Source organism: Numida meleagris, chromosome 1 (assembly GCF_002078875.1).
Source record: "Numida meleagris isolate 19003 breed g44 Domestic line chromosome 1, NumMel1.0, whole genome shotgun sequence".
Lineage (NCBI taxonomy): Eukaryota > Metazoa > Chordata > Aves > Galliformes > Numididae > Numida > Numida meleagris.
The window spans coordinates 80,250,907-80,266,803 of record NC_034409.1 but is presented as its reverse complement, the minus strand read 5'-3'; the positions used below and the strand labels follow the sequence as shown (position 1 = coordinate 80,266,803).

Sequence of the window (15,897 nt, the reverse complement as noted above, 5' to 3'; positions counted from 1 at the left end):
TTATGAGAGGCAAATCCAAACACTTAGGCTTTTTTCCCAACATCTATTCAACATGTTCCTTTTGGCTGGAGATCTTTACAACATTAACTCAACAGTGTCCACAAAGGGTCTATCTCAGCATGCACTGCAGGCTTGCCTCCCCCTCCTCTCTTTTCAATAGGGTTGTGTACAGTAGAGGAGCAAAGTAGGAAACAAAATGGCTTGAAGCCACATGTGCATTTCCCATAGCTCAGTGCCAGTCTCTAGAATAAGTGATTAAGCCCTGAGGCTGTGCAGTGTCACGTTTTCTGCCTGTGGCCCCAAAGGAAAGTTCCCATCAAAGCCCTGTCTGTGCTCTGGTGACAACCCTGCCTGAAGGACAGGAGAGGGGTAAGGACAATATTAAGCTGTGGGCACTGTCACCAGGAGTGACAACTGCAATCATGGGTTTGATTCTTCAGCTTTATGTGCCCTGCAAAGCATTAAAGTAATACAAATGGTGCATGGTCTCAGACAGTCAAGCCCAAGTACTTGAGTGAAAGAAGCTGTGTCATACAGGTCCCCTCTGGAGGCCTTTTCAGGTTCTAACAGACACTCATCCCTCCTTTCAGGATGTTCTTATCCTATGCTAAAAGAAGGGAATAGATAAGAGCAAAGCTTAAATATTGCACAGTGCTTTGTCTTGCTACAACACCATGGATTTGAGACTCTCACAGCACTATAAATGCTAACTCAATTAGGATCGGAGTCCTTTTAGAACATAGCAATGTCATCTCTCCCGAGCAGTTTGGACTAGTGGGCCACAGAGAACTTGTAAATATTATCTCAGGTGAAAATTACATTGAAATCAATAGAATTACACCCCACTTTAGCCACCCAACATTGCATTTGGCTTTGAAATTCCAGTAAGATCTCAGTGCAACTGTTTGTTAATGAGCTGTACAAACTTTGGTCTAGGATGGATACAGAGATAAGGTCTAGGTCTTCTCACACTTTTCCGTGTCAGCAATATCTAAGATCTTATAGTGGGCCCAAGGACCCATTCTCCTCTATATGATATTTCAAGAGTTTTATTCTTTCCATCCTGACATCAACTAAGATGAGGATAAGTAGGGATGAGATAGAGATCTCCCTCCTTTCTCTGGTTGTACTTTAAACACATAAAAGGAATGAAAAGAAAGAAAAGTAGGCCAAGAAATTTCACATAAGGTTTCTTGTAAGGTCTCTGATATCCAAGACATGCTGTTTGTTGGAAAAATTGAGATCCATAAGAGGTGGCCGTGTATTATCCATTACTTGTAGTGAGTCCATATGCATACTGTAGAGAGAGCCCTATTTGCTGCCTTGCAGAAAGTCTGTGGAGCAACCATGAGCATCAATGGCACTGCTGTAGTAAGGGTGGGTGGGGAGAAAGGCCAGGGAAAGCCAGAAACAAAAAATGCATCTGTATGGATGAGGGAAATCCTTAATGACCACGAAGAGCCACAACACAAACCAATAAATGGAGCTGCCGTGAAAATCAGAGCCAGCACTCAACACTGCCATCCAGCTACAAAGCTGACTGCAGTCTTAGTGGAGCCAGGGCTGGAGTTAGCAGGGTCATGCAACACTGTGGAGCAGGAAGCTGAGCCAGCAGAGTTAATCCTGTCTGGTTAGGAGGGGCAGGGCCACCCAGAGCCATTGAACACTTCAGAACTTGAAGCTAAGGAAACAAGCTGCCTCTGTAAGGAGATGGAGTCTGTACCAATAGGTAGCAGCCTTTGCTATGAATTCCTCCTCCTTGGGGATACAAGGTCACGATGCACACACTGTTCAGCTCTGCAGGGAGGCTGTGGCATTAGTCTGTCTGGAAGAGATGCTGAAAAGGTTTTGAGAGATACTTCAGAATGATCTGTTTTAGAGTATTTTTCAAGTTATGTAGGAGACCTGCAAGTCTGGTTGCTTGGGCTTTGCTGGAAGTGGCTCTGATGATTTAAGAGGTTGTTCTCTGTTCCCTGGGGAGCAGGAAGCTGTTGGCTGATGGTGGTCCCATGGCTTAAGCTCACTTCTGGGAGATGAGAAAAACAAAAGACAAAGGTCTGACTGGGAGGATAATGAACGGTGAGAAAGGCAATATTGGCTGTCCTTGCCAGATCCTGATCAAGAATTTTGGTTGTGACTTCTTTGGGTCTGCCAGTAATTTCAGTGGGATGCAGCACCCCTGTGCCACCCATTGTGGCTGTGGGCACAGGCAGCAGGTATAGGCTATCACCCTATCAGTAGCTGAAGCTGAGGAGGAGAGAGACCTTTTCTTCTTTGTGCAGGCCTGTATAAAACAGTGGGGGATGCAGTGTCTTGTAGAGCAATTTACTGTAGAGCAGTGTGGGAAGGGCAGGGGAGGCTATTGCACAGCCAAAGAGTTTTCCTCACTGAAGCCTTGGTTGACGTGAGCATCACATACATGGCTTGGTTCTGACAAGGTTTTACCTTTTCTCCTTTCTTTTTCTCCTCCCAGTTTAGTTCTTTTGTTCTTCCCAGTCCTCCACTCTCATTTCTTTCTTTTTCTCCCTCAAGCTCTGACATCTCACTGCCCCAGCTTTCTCTCTTACCAGACCAGCCTTTTGCAGAGCCCCTTCTTTTCACTGTGGGTTTCATCCCCACAACTTCCCTGCTCAACTGGACAGTGGCAAGGCCTGGGGCTGTTCTGGGAGGGGAGCTCACTGCTGCGTTGGCAGAGCCCACCCTCTGAGCGGATTCCCAAACCACTGGGAATTAATACGCACTTTGCTTTCCCTAATTGCTTGAGATGTTTGTTTGACTTGAGGAAACCTGTGAATGCTTTCTCAGAAGGTTATTGCCCCCATTTTCAATGATGCAAATTAAAATAATAATAATAAAAGTAATAAATACAGCCTCATGCTTATCATCAAGCAGAGAGGGAGCTACTTGATGCTCTGCTCTCTTTCTTCACTAGGTTGAGTGATTAGTTTTAAGAGTTACTGTCATAGGTACCAGAAGAAGTCTAAGGCTAACAAGCAGGTTAAGAAGAAGGTTTAGGGACTGGATGGTCTTGGGGCTTGAGCCTTTCACTATCATTCTGCTGGCTGCAAAAACCCCGGGCAAACCAGCAGGAAGTGCAGTTGTGTGCAAAGCTAGTGATAGGGCCTCAGCCCTATGGTCTGATGGTGCCAGCACAAAATGCCTCATAATTCCTAGGTGCAACCTAGTATGGGTCAAGTGAACCCCAGAGACCAGCAGAGACCAGCAGTGGAAGGGCTTGTGGTATCCCTGCCTGCAGTTTGCTTGGGCTGGAGAGAAGCAGGGACACTTTCCATCAGCAGAACTGGGTGCAGACCTGTTTTCCCACAGAACAGATGAGTAAGAGCTGCAGGACACAAGCTACTACTTCATGTGAAGGTGTTACTTTAAAAGGCTTTGGTTCCTTGACCTGAACACCTGCTGGCTGGCTCCTTCTGGTGGAGCACAGGTATTTCCTTCCAAAAAGAAGACTAGGCACAGCTGGTAGCGCATCATGTGCCAGGATCCAACCTGAAGCAAGAGCATAGATGTTGATTGTGGCAAGCACCCAAAATCTTCAACACAGTCCTCACAGACCTTGTGCTCTCAGGTGCCCTCACACACTTAGGCCCTCAGGGTAAACATGCATCCTTGACATTACGCTGTAAAAACATTATTTTGGTGGGCTGTAACTCAGTCCTCTTTCTGAGAGTTTGGACACTTTGAGCTGAAAGATGAGTGAATGCATCCTGTGCTCTGTGGCCACAGCAGTGCAAGGTAGAGACCAAAGGATACCCGAGTGCTGTTTCCCACAAACATCCCAAAGCCATTCTGCTCCAAAAAGCTTGAGTGCTGGACATTGGACACTTTGCATCAGCTCCAGGTACAAGGCTTTTCCTTCTTCGACCCAGCCTGCAAAGGCAGTATAGGCATTTATGATGCCTTTCTCACTTTAAACACTGGAGCTATACGGACCTCAGGGTAGTAGATGACACCATGGTTGACCACCAGTTTCACAGAAACAGAGTAACAAACACAAAGGAGTTACAAAACTGGTGAGGAAGGTATAATGTATTTACTGAGAAGGCACACTGAAAATACTTACATATATCTAGTTTAGCTTATTTTCTACCTTTCTTCTCAGCCACCATACAAAAGTGTATAACATCCATATACTGCCTGACCATCGTAAGTCTGTTCCATTTCAGAAATCATAAAATAGAGGGGAAATTTCATATGTGTGAGAGGACCCGATAGGGGAAATAATGGAAACCCAATAATTGCTCAAGGATTAAAGCTGGAGAGCTGACACCCTGCTAGTTATACACTGGGGAACCATCATGCATAGCCTTCGGAGACACAAATTAACCTTTTCTCTCTCAGGGGTGTTTTCCTGCCATCACCATCACCAGCCTGGGAATAAAAGGAACTCTGTTTGTTTCCTCGCCTTGCAGATAGGTTGTGCTGAGAGGTGCCATCCCCTATCCAGGTGTCTTCACACCATTTAACTGGGTTAAACAAAAAAGCTGTTCTCTGTGCTAAATTGCTTCCTCACTTCACAAGACGTGAAAGTCTTTTCTCTCTCTCTCCCTCTCACGTGTCCATATTTCACTCCTTCTGGGGAGACAGCTGGTCTTTTTTTTTAATGCACTCTGCTCCTTAAATGCTGTATCTGAGACAAATCAGGTCATGCAGAGCCAGGCCCACAAAAGCTTTGAGATGACTCAATCCTGTGAAATCAGTGAGAGTCAGGTGCCTAAATCTCATTGTGAGTCTGTGCCCAACTAACTTTGAATGATGTCAGTCGAATATATGTTGTACTCTAGTCAAGATTAGAGCATCATGGGCTGAAGTGTATCTTCCTCAGAGGGCTGATGAAGAAAGGCTGAGGGAGCTGTGCAGGTTCAGCCTGGAGAAGAGAAAGCTCTGGGGAGACCTCATGGCAGCCTTCCAGTACTTAAAGAGAACTTATAGAAAATACGGAGACCGACTTTACACAGGTAAATAGCGATAAGACAAGGATGAATGGTTTTAAACTAAAAGAGGGCAGATTTACCTGAGATGTCAACGAGAAAATTTTTCGCTCAGAGGATGGTGAGGTGCTGAAAAAGGCTGCCCAGAGAGCTATGGGTGCCCCATCCCTGGAGGCACTCAAGGCCAGGTTGGATGGGACTCTGGGCAGCCTGAGCTGGTGGGTGGCAGCCCTGCCCACAGAAGGGGATTAGAACTCGATAGGCTTTGAGGTCCCTTCCAACCCAAGCCTTTCTATAATTCACCCCACAAATACCACAGGTGATTAGCTGATTCAGCACTATTTCAGCTAGTCAACTGAAGGAAAGATTTCCACACATACCGTAGTGCAGGTGTCACGAAAATGGAATTACTTAGGGTCCATATATCTTTTCACTGAGTACAACGTTGATTTCTTTTTGCTTGTTTGTTTTTTAATATGAGCGTAACATATTTCCCTTGGGCTGTGAAGCCAGTTTTGTTGACTGTCACTCGTCCTACCGGTGGCCAGGCTTTGGCCAGAATTGATGCCTTCTCAAGTGAAAGCCGTTCAAATCCTGGGCTCCTGCCACATGAGTTTCAGAACACCCAGAGATGGCTGTGTGCTTCTCTGGGATCTGGTGTCACATTAAAGAAGAACTCTTATCTGAGGACAGAAAGGAGGAGGTAACCAGCAAGTGTAGCAGCCTGATCCTCAGATGAATGTTTTGGAGGCCAACACATGCCAAGAAAGGAAGAGATACATAAGCAGGGCAAAGGAAACTGTAATACTGAATGACCTTTTAATGGAACAGTAAGTTCTTTCTTGACCTCTCCATCCCATAATCAAAATGCAGAACTATGAGATTATTTTTCTGCCTTCCTCTTTGATTCTGGTTCATTGCTCTATCTGCTTTTCTTAAAGACAAATCAGCTTTCCAAAGCCATGCATCGCAAGAAAGAAACTGAGAGATAGCAAAGATGAAAGCACTGTTTCCTCCTTTCTTGCTTATTGCCTTTGTGTGGCTACAAATGCACAGAACAGCTGGGAAACAGCTGGTTTCTCCGTTTCACCTTTCTTGCCATACAAGCGTGCAGGACATTTAGATGGTTCTGGAGGTTAAAACAGAGCTTTCTTCATTATCTGCTATGTTTTGATGCCTCTGTAAAATTTGGAGATGGAAGGTAGAAAGTTAGGCAGAGATTAGAAATCTTGGGGTCTTGGGTCAATGAAATTTCCACATTCCTATTACTTACGAACTAACCTCTAACCTGTCTATGTCTTAAGCATTCATTTCTCATCTACTACTCTGAGCTATGTGACAGCAAGGAAAGTCTCACTTACAAGAACTGTCTGCCTGGAAAGGAATGTCCTAGAAAGCTGGAGGTGTGGCAGACAAGCAGATTGAGATGGCAAGAGGATCATCCTTCCAGGATTGGAAAGATGATGTGGGCTGTGTATATAGAGACATAAATCCTACCAGTACGTTTCAATGTACAAAGGCAAACTTTGTACATTGGCTTCAGAGGGTATGTGGGGATGGACTAAATGAAGAAGGACATGTTTGACTCTGTAAGTCCCTTTATGACACCTGTATAGCTGTGTATGAACCAGCCTTAGTATTTCCAAGTTATGTGCACACTTACAGTATCATGAATATTTCAATATTAAGTATTAGTATGAGTTTACACATAAATTTATAGAAGAAGGAGGTGTATGACTGAATAATAATATATGAAAACTCTCCTTACCAGACCTGTTTTTTGGCTAGAGGCTCTTGATTCTGTACAAACACTAATAATTGTCACTTTTATACCAGAAGGCACAATATTACGACCAAGATGTCATACATGCATGGCAGATAGATAAGACAGATATATTTCTTGTTTTCCACTGCAGTGCTTTTGAATACATCTTTGCAAGGCTGACTCACCCTTTTAGCTTTCGAAGGAAGACAAATTGCTTTCCAGGAGCTTCATTGTGTACAGGTTATTTCTGAGCAGCTTCCTTAATTAAACCTTATCTGTTGTGTGCGTAATCTACAGATGAAGAGCCCTAGTCTTTTTTTGTGAGAACAGAAGTTTCCCTCCAAACAATCTGCTTCTCACCCAGCCCACTGTTACACAACATGACGTACACACTAGATGGATATTGTGTCCTACCCCAGAAGTAGCATCAGGCCAGTAGCCTCAAAATAAGTCATGTAAAATGCCTAGGATGCTGCAGTGGGGAAAAGCTGAATACAAGTGGGATTCCTGAGGGCCACTAAGAGCCACCTGAGTTGGCACAGTCCAACTATTAGAACATTTTTTAAATTCATGACCTTAAAACCCATCTCTGACCCAGCCTTGTGTTCCTTATCTTTTATATCTGAATTGATGCTCTAAGTGCACTGCTGAAATACATTCTGCAATTGTGAACTTTGCAGTCTGGCAGGGACTCAAACTGATGTCATCCCAACTGGGATAAGGGGACAATGATGTCACTGGAATAGCAATGAGCCTCTCATCTCTGTAATGCAGTAGGTGCGGGAGCAAGGTTCCAGTCTGACATCCCAGAAGAAGAAAAGCACTCACCCACTCCTGGCCAGGTAAAGGGTGGCTGGCCAGCGAGCCCTGTGTGCACCTCGGTCACAGCTCACCTGTCAGGAGAACCCACTCTGCAACAGGAGGGAGAGAAGCCCTCACAGAACTGCATAGCCCAGGTGACAGGGTAGCTGCTCTGGGAGAGGCCATCACCAAAGCATGCAGCAAGGCCACATTTCATCACGGCTGTCCTAGTGGAAAGAGATCTCTCTCTTCAAGCCATGGTTTTCATCTTTTGTCCAAGGATTGACATTTTGTCATGTTCACTAGTGGCTTGACAGGAATCAGACGTATAGTACTGGACCTTTAGGATCTTTAGGTTATTTTTCCAGTTTCCCAATCCTGCGGCTGTTTGAAATTGATCACAGACCTTTGTGAGAGTCAAAACTAGGGCATGTGTTACCTGGTGCTAGAAAGGAATATCTATGTCCATGTACCCATGTTCGTGAGCTGCTCTGGCTTCAGTATAATGCAGATATATTCAGGATCTCCTTAAATCAGCATGGCCACATATTAGTAGTAATGTTGCTACAGCAACACAGGACTTACTGCAAACTGCAAAGCTTGCCTAAAGAACAGAGTAGGGGAACCTGTGCAGAGCTCTGCACAACTTGTCTGGGTCACAGTACATTAGCTGTGCTTGTGCATTCAGACCCATCCTCACCCCTGCACAGCCATGTGGAGCTTCTCTTTTCCATGATGATTTGGGGCTGCTGGCTCCTTGGCCACCATATCCACTTAAAAGTTCACCCCTGTTTACCTGGGAAACAATCCTGTTTGGACACCAGGGCAGGGGACCTTGTCCTCACTGGTGGCCTCAGAAGGATGTGCTGGGTACCACCTCTTGCATGCTGGTAGCCAAGTGTTGGGTTTGCTGGCACTGCTTTGCTCGCGTGTGCGTGCGTGCCCATCTGTCTTGCATCAGTGTTTGCACTCTGCATGGGAATGATCCCTTACAGTCTCTTTCCCACTGACTGCTGCCTGTGGCTAGTCCACTGTCACCCTCTTCATGTGCACAGTGTTTCCAGCACCATGTGTTCATACAGCAGTGTCTCCTCCCTTATTCCAGCTGTGGTCTTTTTCGGCATATTTATTGACTTCCGGTTCTGGTCCTTTCCCCAGATGGCATCTCTCAGTTGCAGTGGCCTGAGGAGTGGTTTCTTCTTCCCTTGCTGAAATAAACACTTGCTATCTTTCTCAGCCAGCTCATTTTCTTTCTTTTGTGACCTGAGCCAGGATTGGAAACCAGGTGCAGAGAGCAAAGAGGCCAATGCCTCTGCTTCTGAGCAGCTTTTTTGAATGCTTCTCAATGGGAATATTAATAGAACAGTGTCCTTTCATCAGTATGCAGCTGAGCTGTTACTTGCCTAAGAGCTGCTAAAGTTATTGGGGTGAAGCATGGTATGACCTGTAAATTCAGTGGGATTTTACAAACTGAGCATTATCTGTCTGCAGCAGACCAGCATGAAGCATGGGCTCTGTTTTGGTCCCATTTAAGTCTTTAATGCATGGCTTAAATCTAAAAAACAGGAGGAATGCTTGTTCTTTGTTGTAAGGCTGTATTCTACCCAACAGTCAGAGAAATAATCATAATCTGCTGAAATTGGAAAGACTGATATCTATCTGCCCATTATTTCTACAATGAAACCAAGAATGAGGAGCAGAGAAAAAGGGCTCAGAGTACTTGCAGGCAGGACATTTGTGAGGAGTATATGTGTGTGTGTGCGACAGCATGCATCTGTGGCAGGGCGGGTGGCAGTAATGTTCTCTGCAGGCAAACCTGAGCGAAAAAGCTATAAAGCACAAAACGTTTGATGTAGTTAGAGTCACACACCTGTGAAACAGTTTCATTAAAAAGAAACTTTAAAAGATTAAAAAGATTTGGAGGCATGGGTGGATCTGGAAAGACTGTGAAACTCCCCTTTGGGAGAGTATTTTGAAAATGGCTGGGGGAAAAAATTGGAAATTTTCAAAATGGATGGGAAAATAAATCATGGCAACAGTGACAACCCAACCAACTAGCAGAGATGATGAGGCACTTTAAATTCCTTTTACAAATCTCCTGTGTCTGCCCAGCCATAGGATGAAATCAGATCAACCTGGCCTCAGACACATACCAAATGGAAATGCTGCTTCAAAACTTGTCACCTGTCAGCAGGAGGGGAAGGTGGGACATGCCCAATTAAAGAAGAGCCTGGGATGCACCTGGAATAGTCTTAACTTATCTAATCTGTTTTCTCCTCTGTCCTCCTCCCTTGTTCTTCTTTTAAGGTTGAAAAAAATGAGGACGGGGACCAAAAGATTGAGCAAGATGGCATCAAACCAGAAGATAAAGCTCATAAGGCAGCCACCAAAATCCAGGCCAGCTTCCGTGGACACATAACAAGGAAAAAGCTCAAGGGAGAGAAGAAGGCAGATGCCCCAGCATCCGAGTCTGAGGCTGCTGACAAGAAGGACGAAGGCCCTGCTGGTGGAGCGGCTGAGAACAAAGAGAGTGAGGCTTCCGCTGCCACAGAGGCCAGCGCCGCTGACAGTGCCCAGGTGGATGAGGGCAGCAAAGACAGCAGCGCGCCAGCAGAGGAGAAAAAAGGGAATGGAGCCGCTGACACAGGCTCAGAGCAGCCAGCCCCACAGGCTGCCACTCCTGCTGCCTCCTCGGAGGAAAAATCCGCTGCCACTGCCGCCGCCGAAACAGAAAGTGCCACTAAAGCTTCCACTGATAACTCACCATCCTTGAAGGCTGACGAAGCCCAAGACAAAGAGGAGCCTAAACAAGCCGACGTGCCTGCTGCTGACACCACTGCCACCACCACCCCTGCCGCAGAGGATGCTACTGCCAAGGCAACAGCGCAACCCCAAATGGAGACAGTGGAGAGCAGCCAAACCGAAGAGAAGACAGGTGAGTGGGCGCCTCGGTAGGGAGTGGGCCCCTCCAGAAATGGGTGCCTGCCTTGGTCTCCTACAGATGCCTCTGAGACCTCTGATTCCACCACCGGAATCGGAGTGAGAGTTAAAGAAGGAATGCCTTTGATAGGTTTTGTGGGTGGTGGATGTGCATGCTCTTCCTTAACACCCTTTCCCCTGCTTCCCAACATCTTTTGGAAAAATTGCACCTCCTCTTGAGGCTCTTGTTCCTCTAGGCGGAGGTGTCATCTAGCCCTTTTCTGCGTGGTGGTGGGAGTGGGCCAGTCAGCTGTGGGGCCTGGAGGAGCCTGGGAGAACTCCCAAGCTCTGCACAGAGGGAGATGAACCTCCCCAGTCGTACTAATACAGGCAGCTCCAGTGGGGCAGCAAAACAGCCCAGGCTGACAGCAGCTCACTGGAGGCTGGCAGCTTGAGCTGAGAATCTCACAAGGCAAAAGCACTCTCATACTGCCTTGCTGGTGAGATGGTGAAGAAGGAGCAGTCATTTTTCCATCTGCCTAAGAATGGCTGAAACTGTTGGTACAACCTCATCCTATTATCAGCATCATTAATAGTTTTATTCACACAAGTAGTACTTTTAGTCTCCTTACTTGCAGTAGCCTGCAATGGCCATACATATCAATTGCATGAAGCTGACATATGTCAGCTAGGTTACACCCACGTGATAATAGGATCAGGTAGGAAAGGGAAGATAAAAGGCCCTGACAGCTCAATGAATGAGGACAGAAGAGAGAGCTGAATGCAAACAGCCAGTCTAGGAAGAGTTTTCCAATTCTTTCTCCTGACCAAGCTGCAGGTCTGGTTAACTAGTTCCCCTGGGAAGAAGTCAAAAGTTTTGAGAGGTGAAAGCTAGCATTTTTTGACAGCATGTTGTTTGCAAACCATAAAGAAGAACTGTTACTGAATTATGGTACTGAGATAGGTAGAAAACACATCAAAGACCTGAGGATGTTTTTGCTCTTGTTCTTTGCCTTCCTTAAATTATCAAAGAAAAATAACTCAAATGAAAGAAACAGTACATCAGAGGCAGGCACCACATGAAACGTGATCAAGAGGCAGTGCAAAGCCTAACTGGCCTGCACATTCATGAGACACTCAATTGTAGAATGCACTCTGCAATCAATAGCTTGCTGAGGAAAAAATGTAGTGTATCACCTTGATTTTCATAAACAGCCTTATGTAAATGTTAGAGAGCCTCTACATCCAGACTTGCACTTACTGATGATTTTTCTTCATTTCATTTGTTTTACGACTTCTCTTCCAAAATGGCAATTCCAATTCTAGTTAGGCTTCCAAGCTTTGTAGCTAACTCAGGGCTTCAGGTGACTGCACCCACTCAGGAAAGTAGAAAGATAAGGAAGTACTTATCCAAAAGGACAGACAAGTACTGAAAGAAGAGCTTGTGCAAAACAGTTCTGATTTAATGTGTGGACAAAGGGAACAGCTTTGAGGAGTGTGACTCTAAGCTGAAAGTACATAACAACAAAGGGATGCTTGTTTTACCTCCTTTCATTTAAGCATTTCTAGAGATAAACCTTCAATTTGCATTCACCATGTTGGCTCTTTGTGGTCTCTGTCCCCTTTGTCTTTCACTTTATATGATGAGTTGAGTGACAAAATAAATGGTATATGATTTGAGAAATCTAATTTGGTATGTTGCATGCTGTACTTGCTTTGTTTTTATACATGGGCAAAGGTATAAACATCACTGGTGAAAATAGAGCAGAGTAAATCAGTGTTTTGGGGCCCTGTGTACACAGAATAATGAGTGCAAATTAACTCTTGGTTAAGATTTGGAGTGTCTTATTCCTAAATAGGAATAGTTTTTTCCTTTGAATTAACATCCTATTTTTATTCAGATTAACATTCTGTGAGGGATAGAGAAGGGCACTTCATAGCATTAAGATATTTCACTAGCTTAATTTTACCTGTTTTCAATGATCAGTAATCAAATAATGTTTTTTTTTTTTTTTTTTCTACTCAGTATTCCGAGTCATTTGCAGAAATCTTCCCCATGGCCTTGTTGCCCTTAACATCATTTGAAGTGGGAACATTACAATTTAATACACATTTGCACATGATACTGCTGCTTATGTAAATAACTAGCCAACAGAGTAAGTTACAAAATCTACAATCAAATACGTATTTAAAAATGAGCTTTCAGTGATTATTTGATTGTTCAAGGCCAGCCTGTGCATCTATTCAGACTCATTTAGTATGCATGCTGTAATACTCAAGCTTACAAATGTTTGCAGAAAGCAAACATGGAAGGTGTGTGGCCGCAGATAAACTGATATTCTCTTTAAAATGTTAATGAATATAGATTTTTTTTTTCTAAATTCCTATTAAAGGATGGTATCAGCCTTCTAGTCACAAAGTCAAATAGCTGGGTAAGTGCCCCCAGAGCAGTGCAGGAAGAAAATGGAAAAAATAGATTAAATAGGCCTTCTTGTCCATCTCTTTGAGGATGCTAGGTTGTGTTCTGCAATATGCTTTATAGCACAATGTCCAGAATAGTAAGAAGCTGCTTTCTCTTCAAAGCATCTTCCACAGAAGAGCATCATCACAGTAAAGATTCCACAGACAGGAAATATTTCCTGATAGAAAGCCTGAATTCTCTTTTTCTTATCTTCATTCTATTATTCCCCCTCATCTCTTTAAACCTCTGTTTCTCTCTCTTGGTACTTACACCTTTCATAGCCTTAAAGACATTTACTGTGTTTTGACCTTTCTCCCAGTCTTTTCCCAGTAAACGTATCACTCATTGGTGGTTGCTGGCATGGCTGAACTGGTTGATTGTTCTTGAAAGGGGGAGGGCTACCAAACATCTGCCACTCCAGTACTCTGCCAGCCTGGGGACAGACCCTCTTTCAGCTTCATCAGTCCCCTTCTCCCAGAAGTTGTCCCCTTGGCTTTCAAAGGTTATCTCTTATCGTTCCTGTGATCAAAGACTGGCACAGTAGTAGAATGCAGTGTCAGGCTGCCAAAAATAAATCAAATTGGCTCCTCGCCAGTGTCATTGGTTGGCTGGTTGCCATAGCATGCTTGGCTGCTACTACCGTGAGGCGTGCCGACCATGCTACTTTTGTGCAGTGATGTTCATCTGCCTTGAATTTTACTACAGGCTGTAGATACAGGCTATGTCATGTTATCTGTGGATATCTTCCATGGACAAACACAAGAAACAGCCAAGGAGATTTTTTTGTTTTCATCAAAAGGCAGGACAAAGAAGACAGGAAGAGAGGAAAGGGCTAATTAATGGATAAAGAGGACTGCATGATTTTTTAATGCTTAATATTTAATGTTTCTGGAGTGGGAGGGAGGCTGGGTGATTCTTCATACAATACTCTAATTCCCCTGACAGACCTCAACCCTCTTTGTTATTCAGTTCCACATACTCGACCTGTATATTGGTAGGGCTTAGGAAATGACTTCAACCAACTGTGCTGCAGCCAGTATTAGTTGTTCTCATATTGTGGGCATTCCCAGTTGTAAAGTAAGCAATCCTCAGTGCATCATCTCTGAGAAAAGTAGACATTCTGAGGAAGTCATGAAATGAGTCAGTGGGCTTTGTTCAGTGGCTATGGGGGACTGATGTAAGAAGGACATGTTTCTGTTCTCTTCATGACTGGTAGATGACTTGCATATCAGAAAGCTGTTATCTTATTTGAGCTTCCTTGTCAAGACTTATTTTTATTGACTTTCTAGTTATGAACCAGCTTTTGCCCCTTTGCTGTTGGATTTATGCTTAGAGAGATTGCCTTAGTTGACAGTCTGCTCAGCAGGTCAAAATTCAAAAGTGATTGGAAGGAATTTATACCTTACATATGGATGGAGAGGTGAGACATATTAAATCTAGGTTGCACTGACTTAGACCTGGAGAGTGTCCATCAGAGTCATTGGAAAGCATCTACATTAACATGGCTTTGAAGTGAGATCAGCATCCAGCACAGCAAATTGTAGAAGAAGGGATACTGTGAGCCTTACGAGGAGAAGAGGTGAATGTTAGATTCTCATTGTAATTTACCAGGTTTTCAAGGCTCATCTCCAAACTTGGTTAGCTCTCACTTCAAAAGCACTCTCAAGTTGTCAGGTAAGGATACGACAAAGCCCAGAAATGTGAAAGAGTAAATTGCGCCTAAGGAAACAAATTGGTCTTCTTTTGTTGGGAAATGAAGAATGCTTTCTCCTGCTTGATGAAATAGCGTTACAATGGAATAGTTTCACAGCTGAAATGAAAAATCAGCCAGATGTCAATTGTTTTGCATGCGTGCAAGCCCACAGTTCCCCCTGGGGCTCTGTACCCTCCAAGCAAGGAACACTGGGAGGCACCATCTTCACTTCCTTAGAGACAGCAAGTCTCTATGGATCCTTTTTCATGGTTTATAGCTGAATAAGTTCTTTGTTTTTAGCTCAGTCAGTGTATTGACTGAAGGACAAGCTGCATCTAGAGAGCACTGGCTATATAAAGGTTTGGAAGGGAAGACTGTCCATTGTCATGTAGGAGCTAGAGAGTAAAGCCTGCGCTATGCAAGAGGACTGCAGTTGTATAACTGGAATTTTAGTCTTGGCTTTTGGGTAGCTGGCAGGAGACAGAACAACCTCACTGACATTCCTGTTTCACTGGAGCTTATCTCTCCTGTTACACCTGGCAGCTGAGGAAAGCAATGCCAATGCACTAGTCCTCCCATGAGTGCCCGAGAGGGAACAACTCTAAACAAGCATACCAGCATTTTCCTGTCTGTAGTATTACTCATGCAAAAAAGTAAGAATATAAATGCAATTTAGATTACCTGCGACATGCTTCAGGGTGACAAAGTATGTGCCTAATCCTCAGCTGCTCTGAAAATTTTAATTTTGTGCCTAGATTGGTATGTGGATTGCTTAACAGTCCTGTGAGGAGCAGAATTTTCCAGAGAATAGGAAACTTACACATCACCTGTAATAGATGCAAATTTCCTCCTGTGTTGCAGAGTGAAATACCATCTCTGGTCCCATGTATGTGTCAAATTTGCCATTTTTAAATGAGATGCTGCTTGCCCTATATACATGTGGGCAGTGCTGATGGTAAAGCAAGACCTGACCTCTTTTAATGAAATTCTAGGTGGCACTAAGCATATTTACTGATGACACCGTGTGGGATGACTCTGGAAAATGCCTCCCAAGGAAAGCAGATTAATCACTCTTTTGTGCCGAGGAGGCCTCAGTTAGAAAGTCACGGACAGTCAAGAGTGGTTAACTGGTTTATTTTGTGAAGGATGGAAATTATAGGAAAGATGACACCTTGTAATGCTGAGAACCACAGCTGTTGCAGTATCAAGTGAGCCACTCCTCACTGATCACGGCATGCTGCATGGATTTCCTGTCCATGGGGAGGCTGTAAACAGCCTCACTGTTGTTTACATCTATATAGCATTCTCA

At 44.3% G+C, this 15,897-nt stretch overlaps 1 protein-coding gene across 1 annotated transcript in view; it reads left to right on the top strand.

Moving 5' to 3' along the window:
• GAP43 (growth associated protein 43) overlaps window positions 1–15,897 on the top strand; it is a 54,247-nt gene that overhangs the window by 19,706 nt on the left and 18,644 nt on the right. The window contains exon 2 of the mRNA XM_021398369.1: window positions 9,823–10,450. Within this exon, the coding sequence (XP_021254044.1) occupies window positions 9,823–10,450 (628 nt within the window). The remainder of the gene's footprint in view (window positions 1–9,822; window positions 10,451–15,897) is intronic.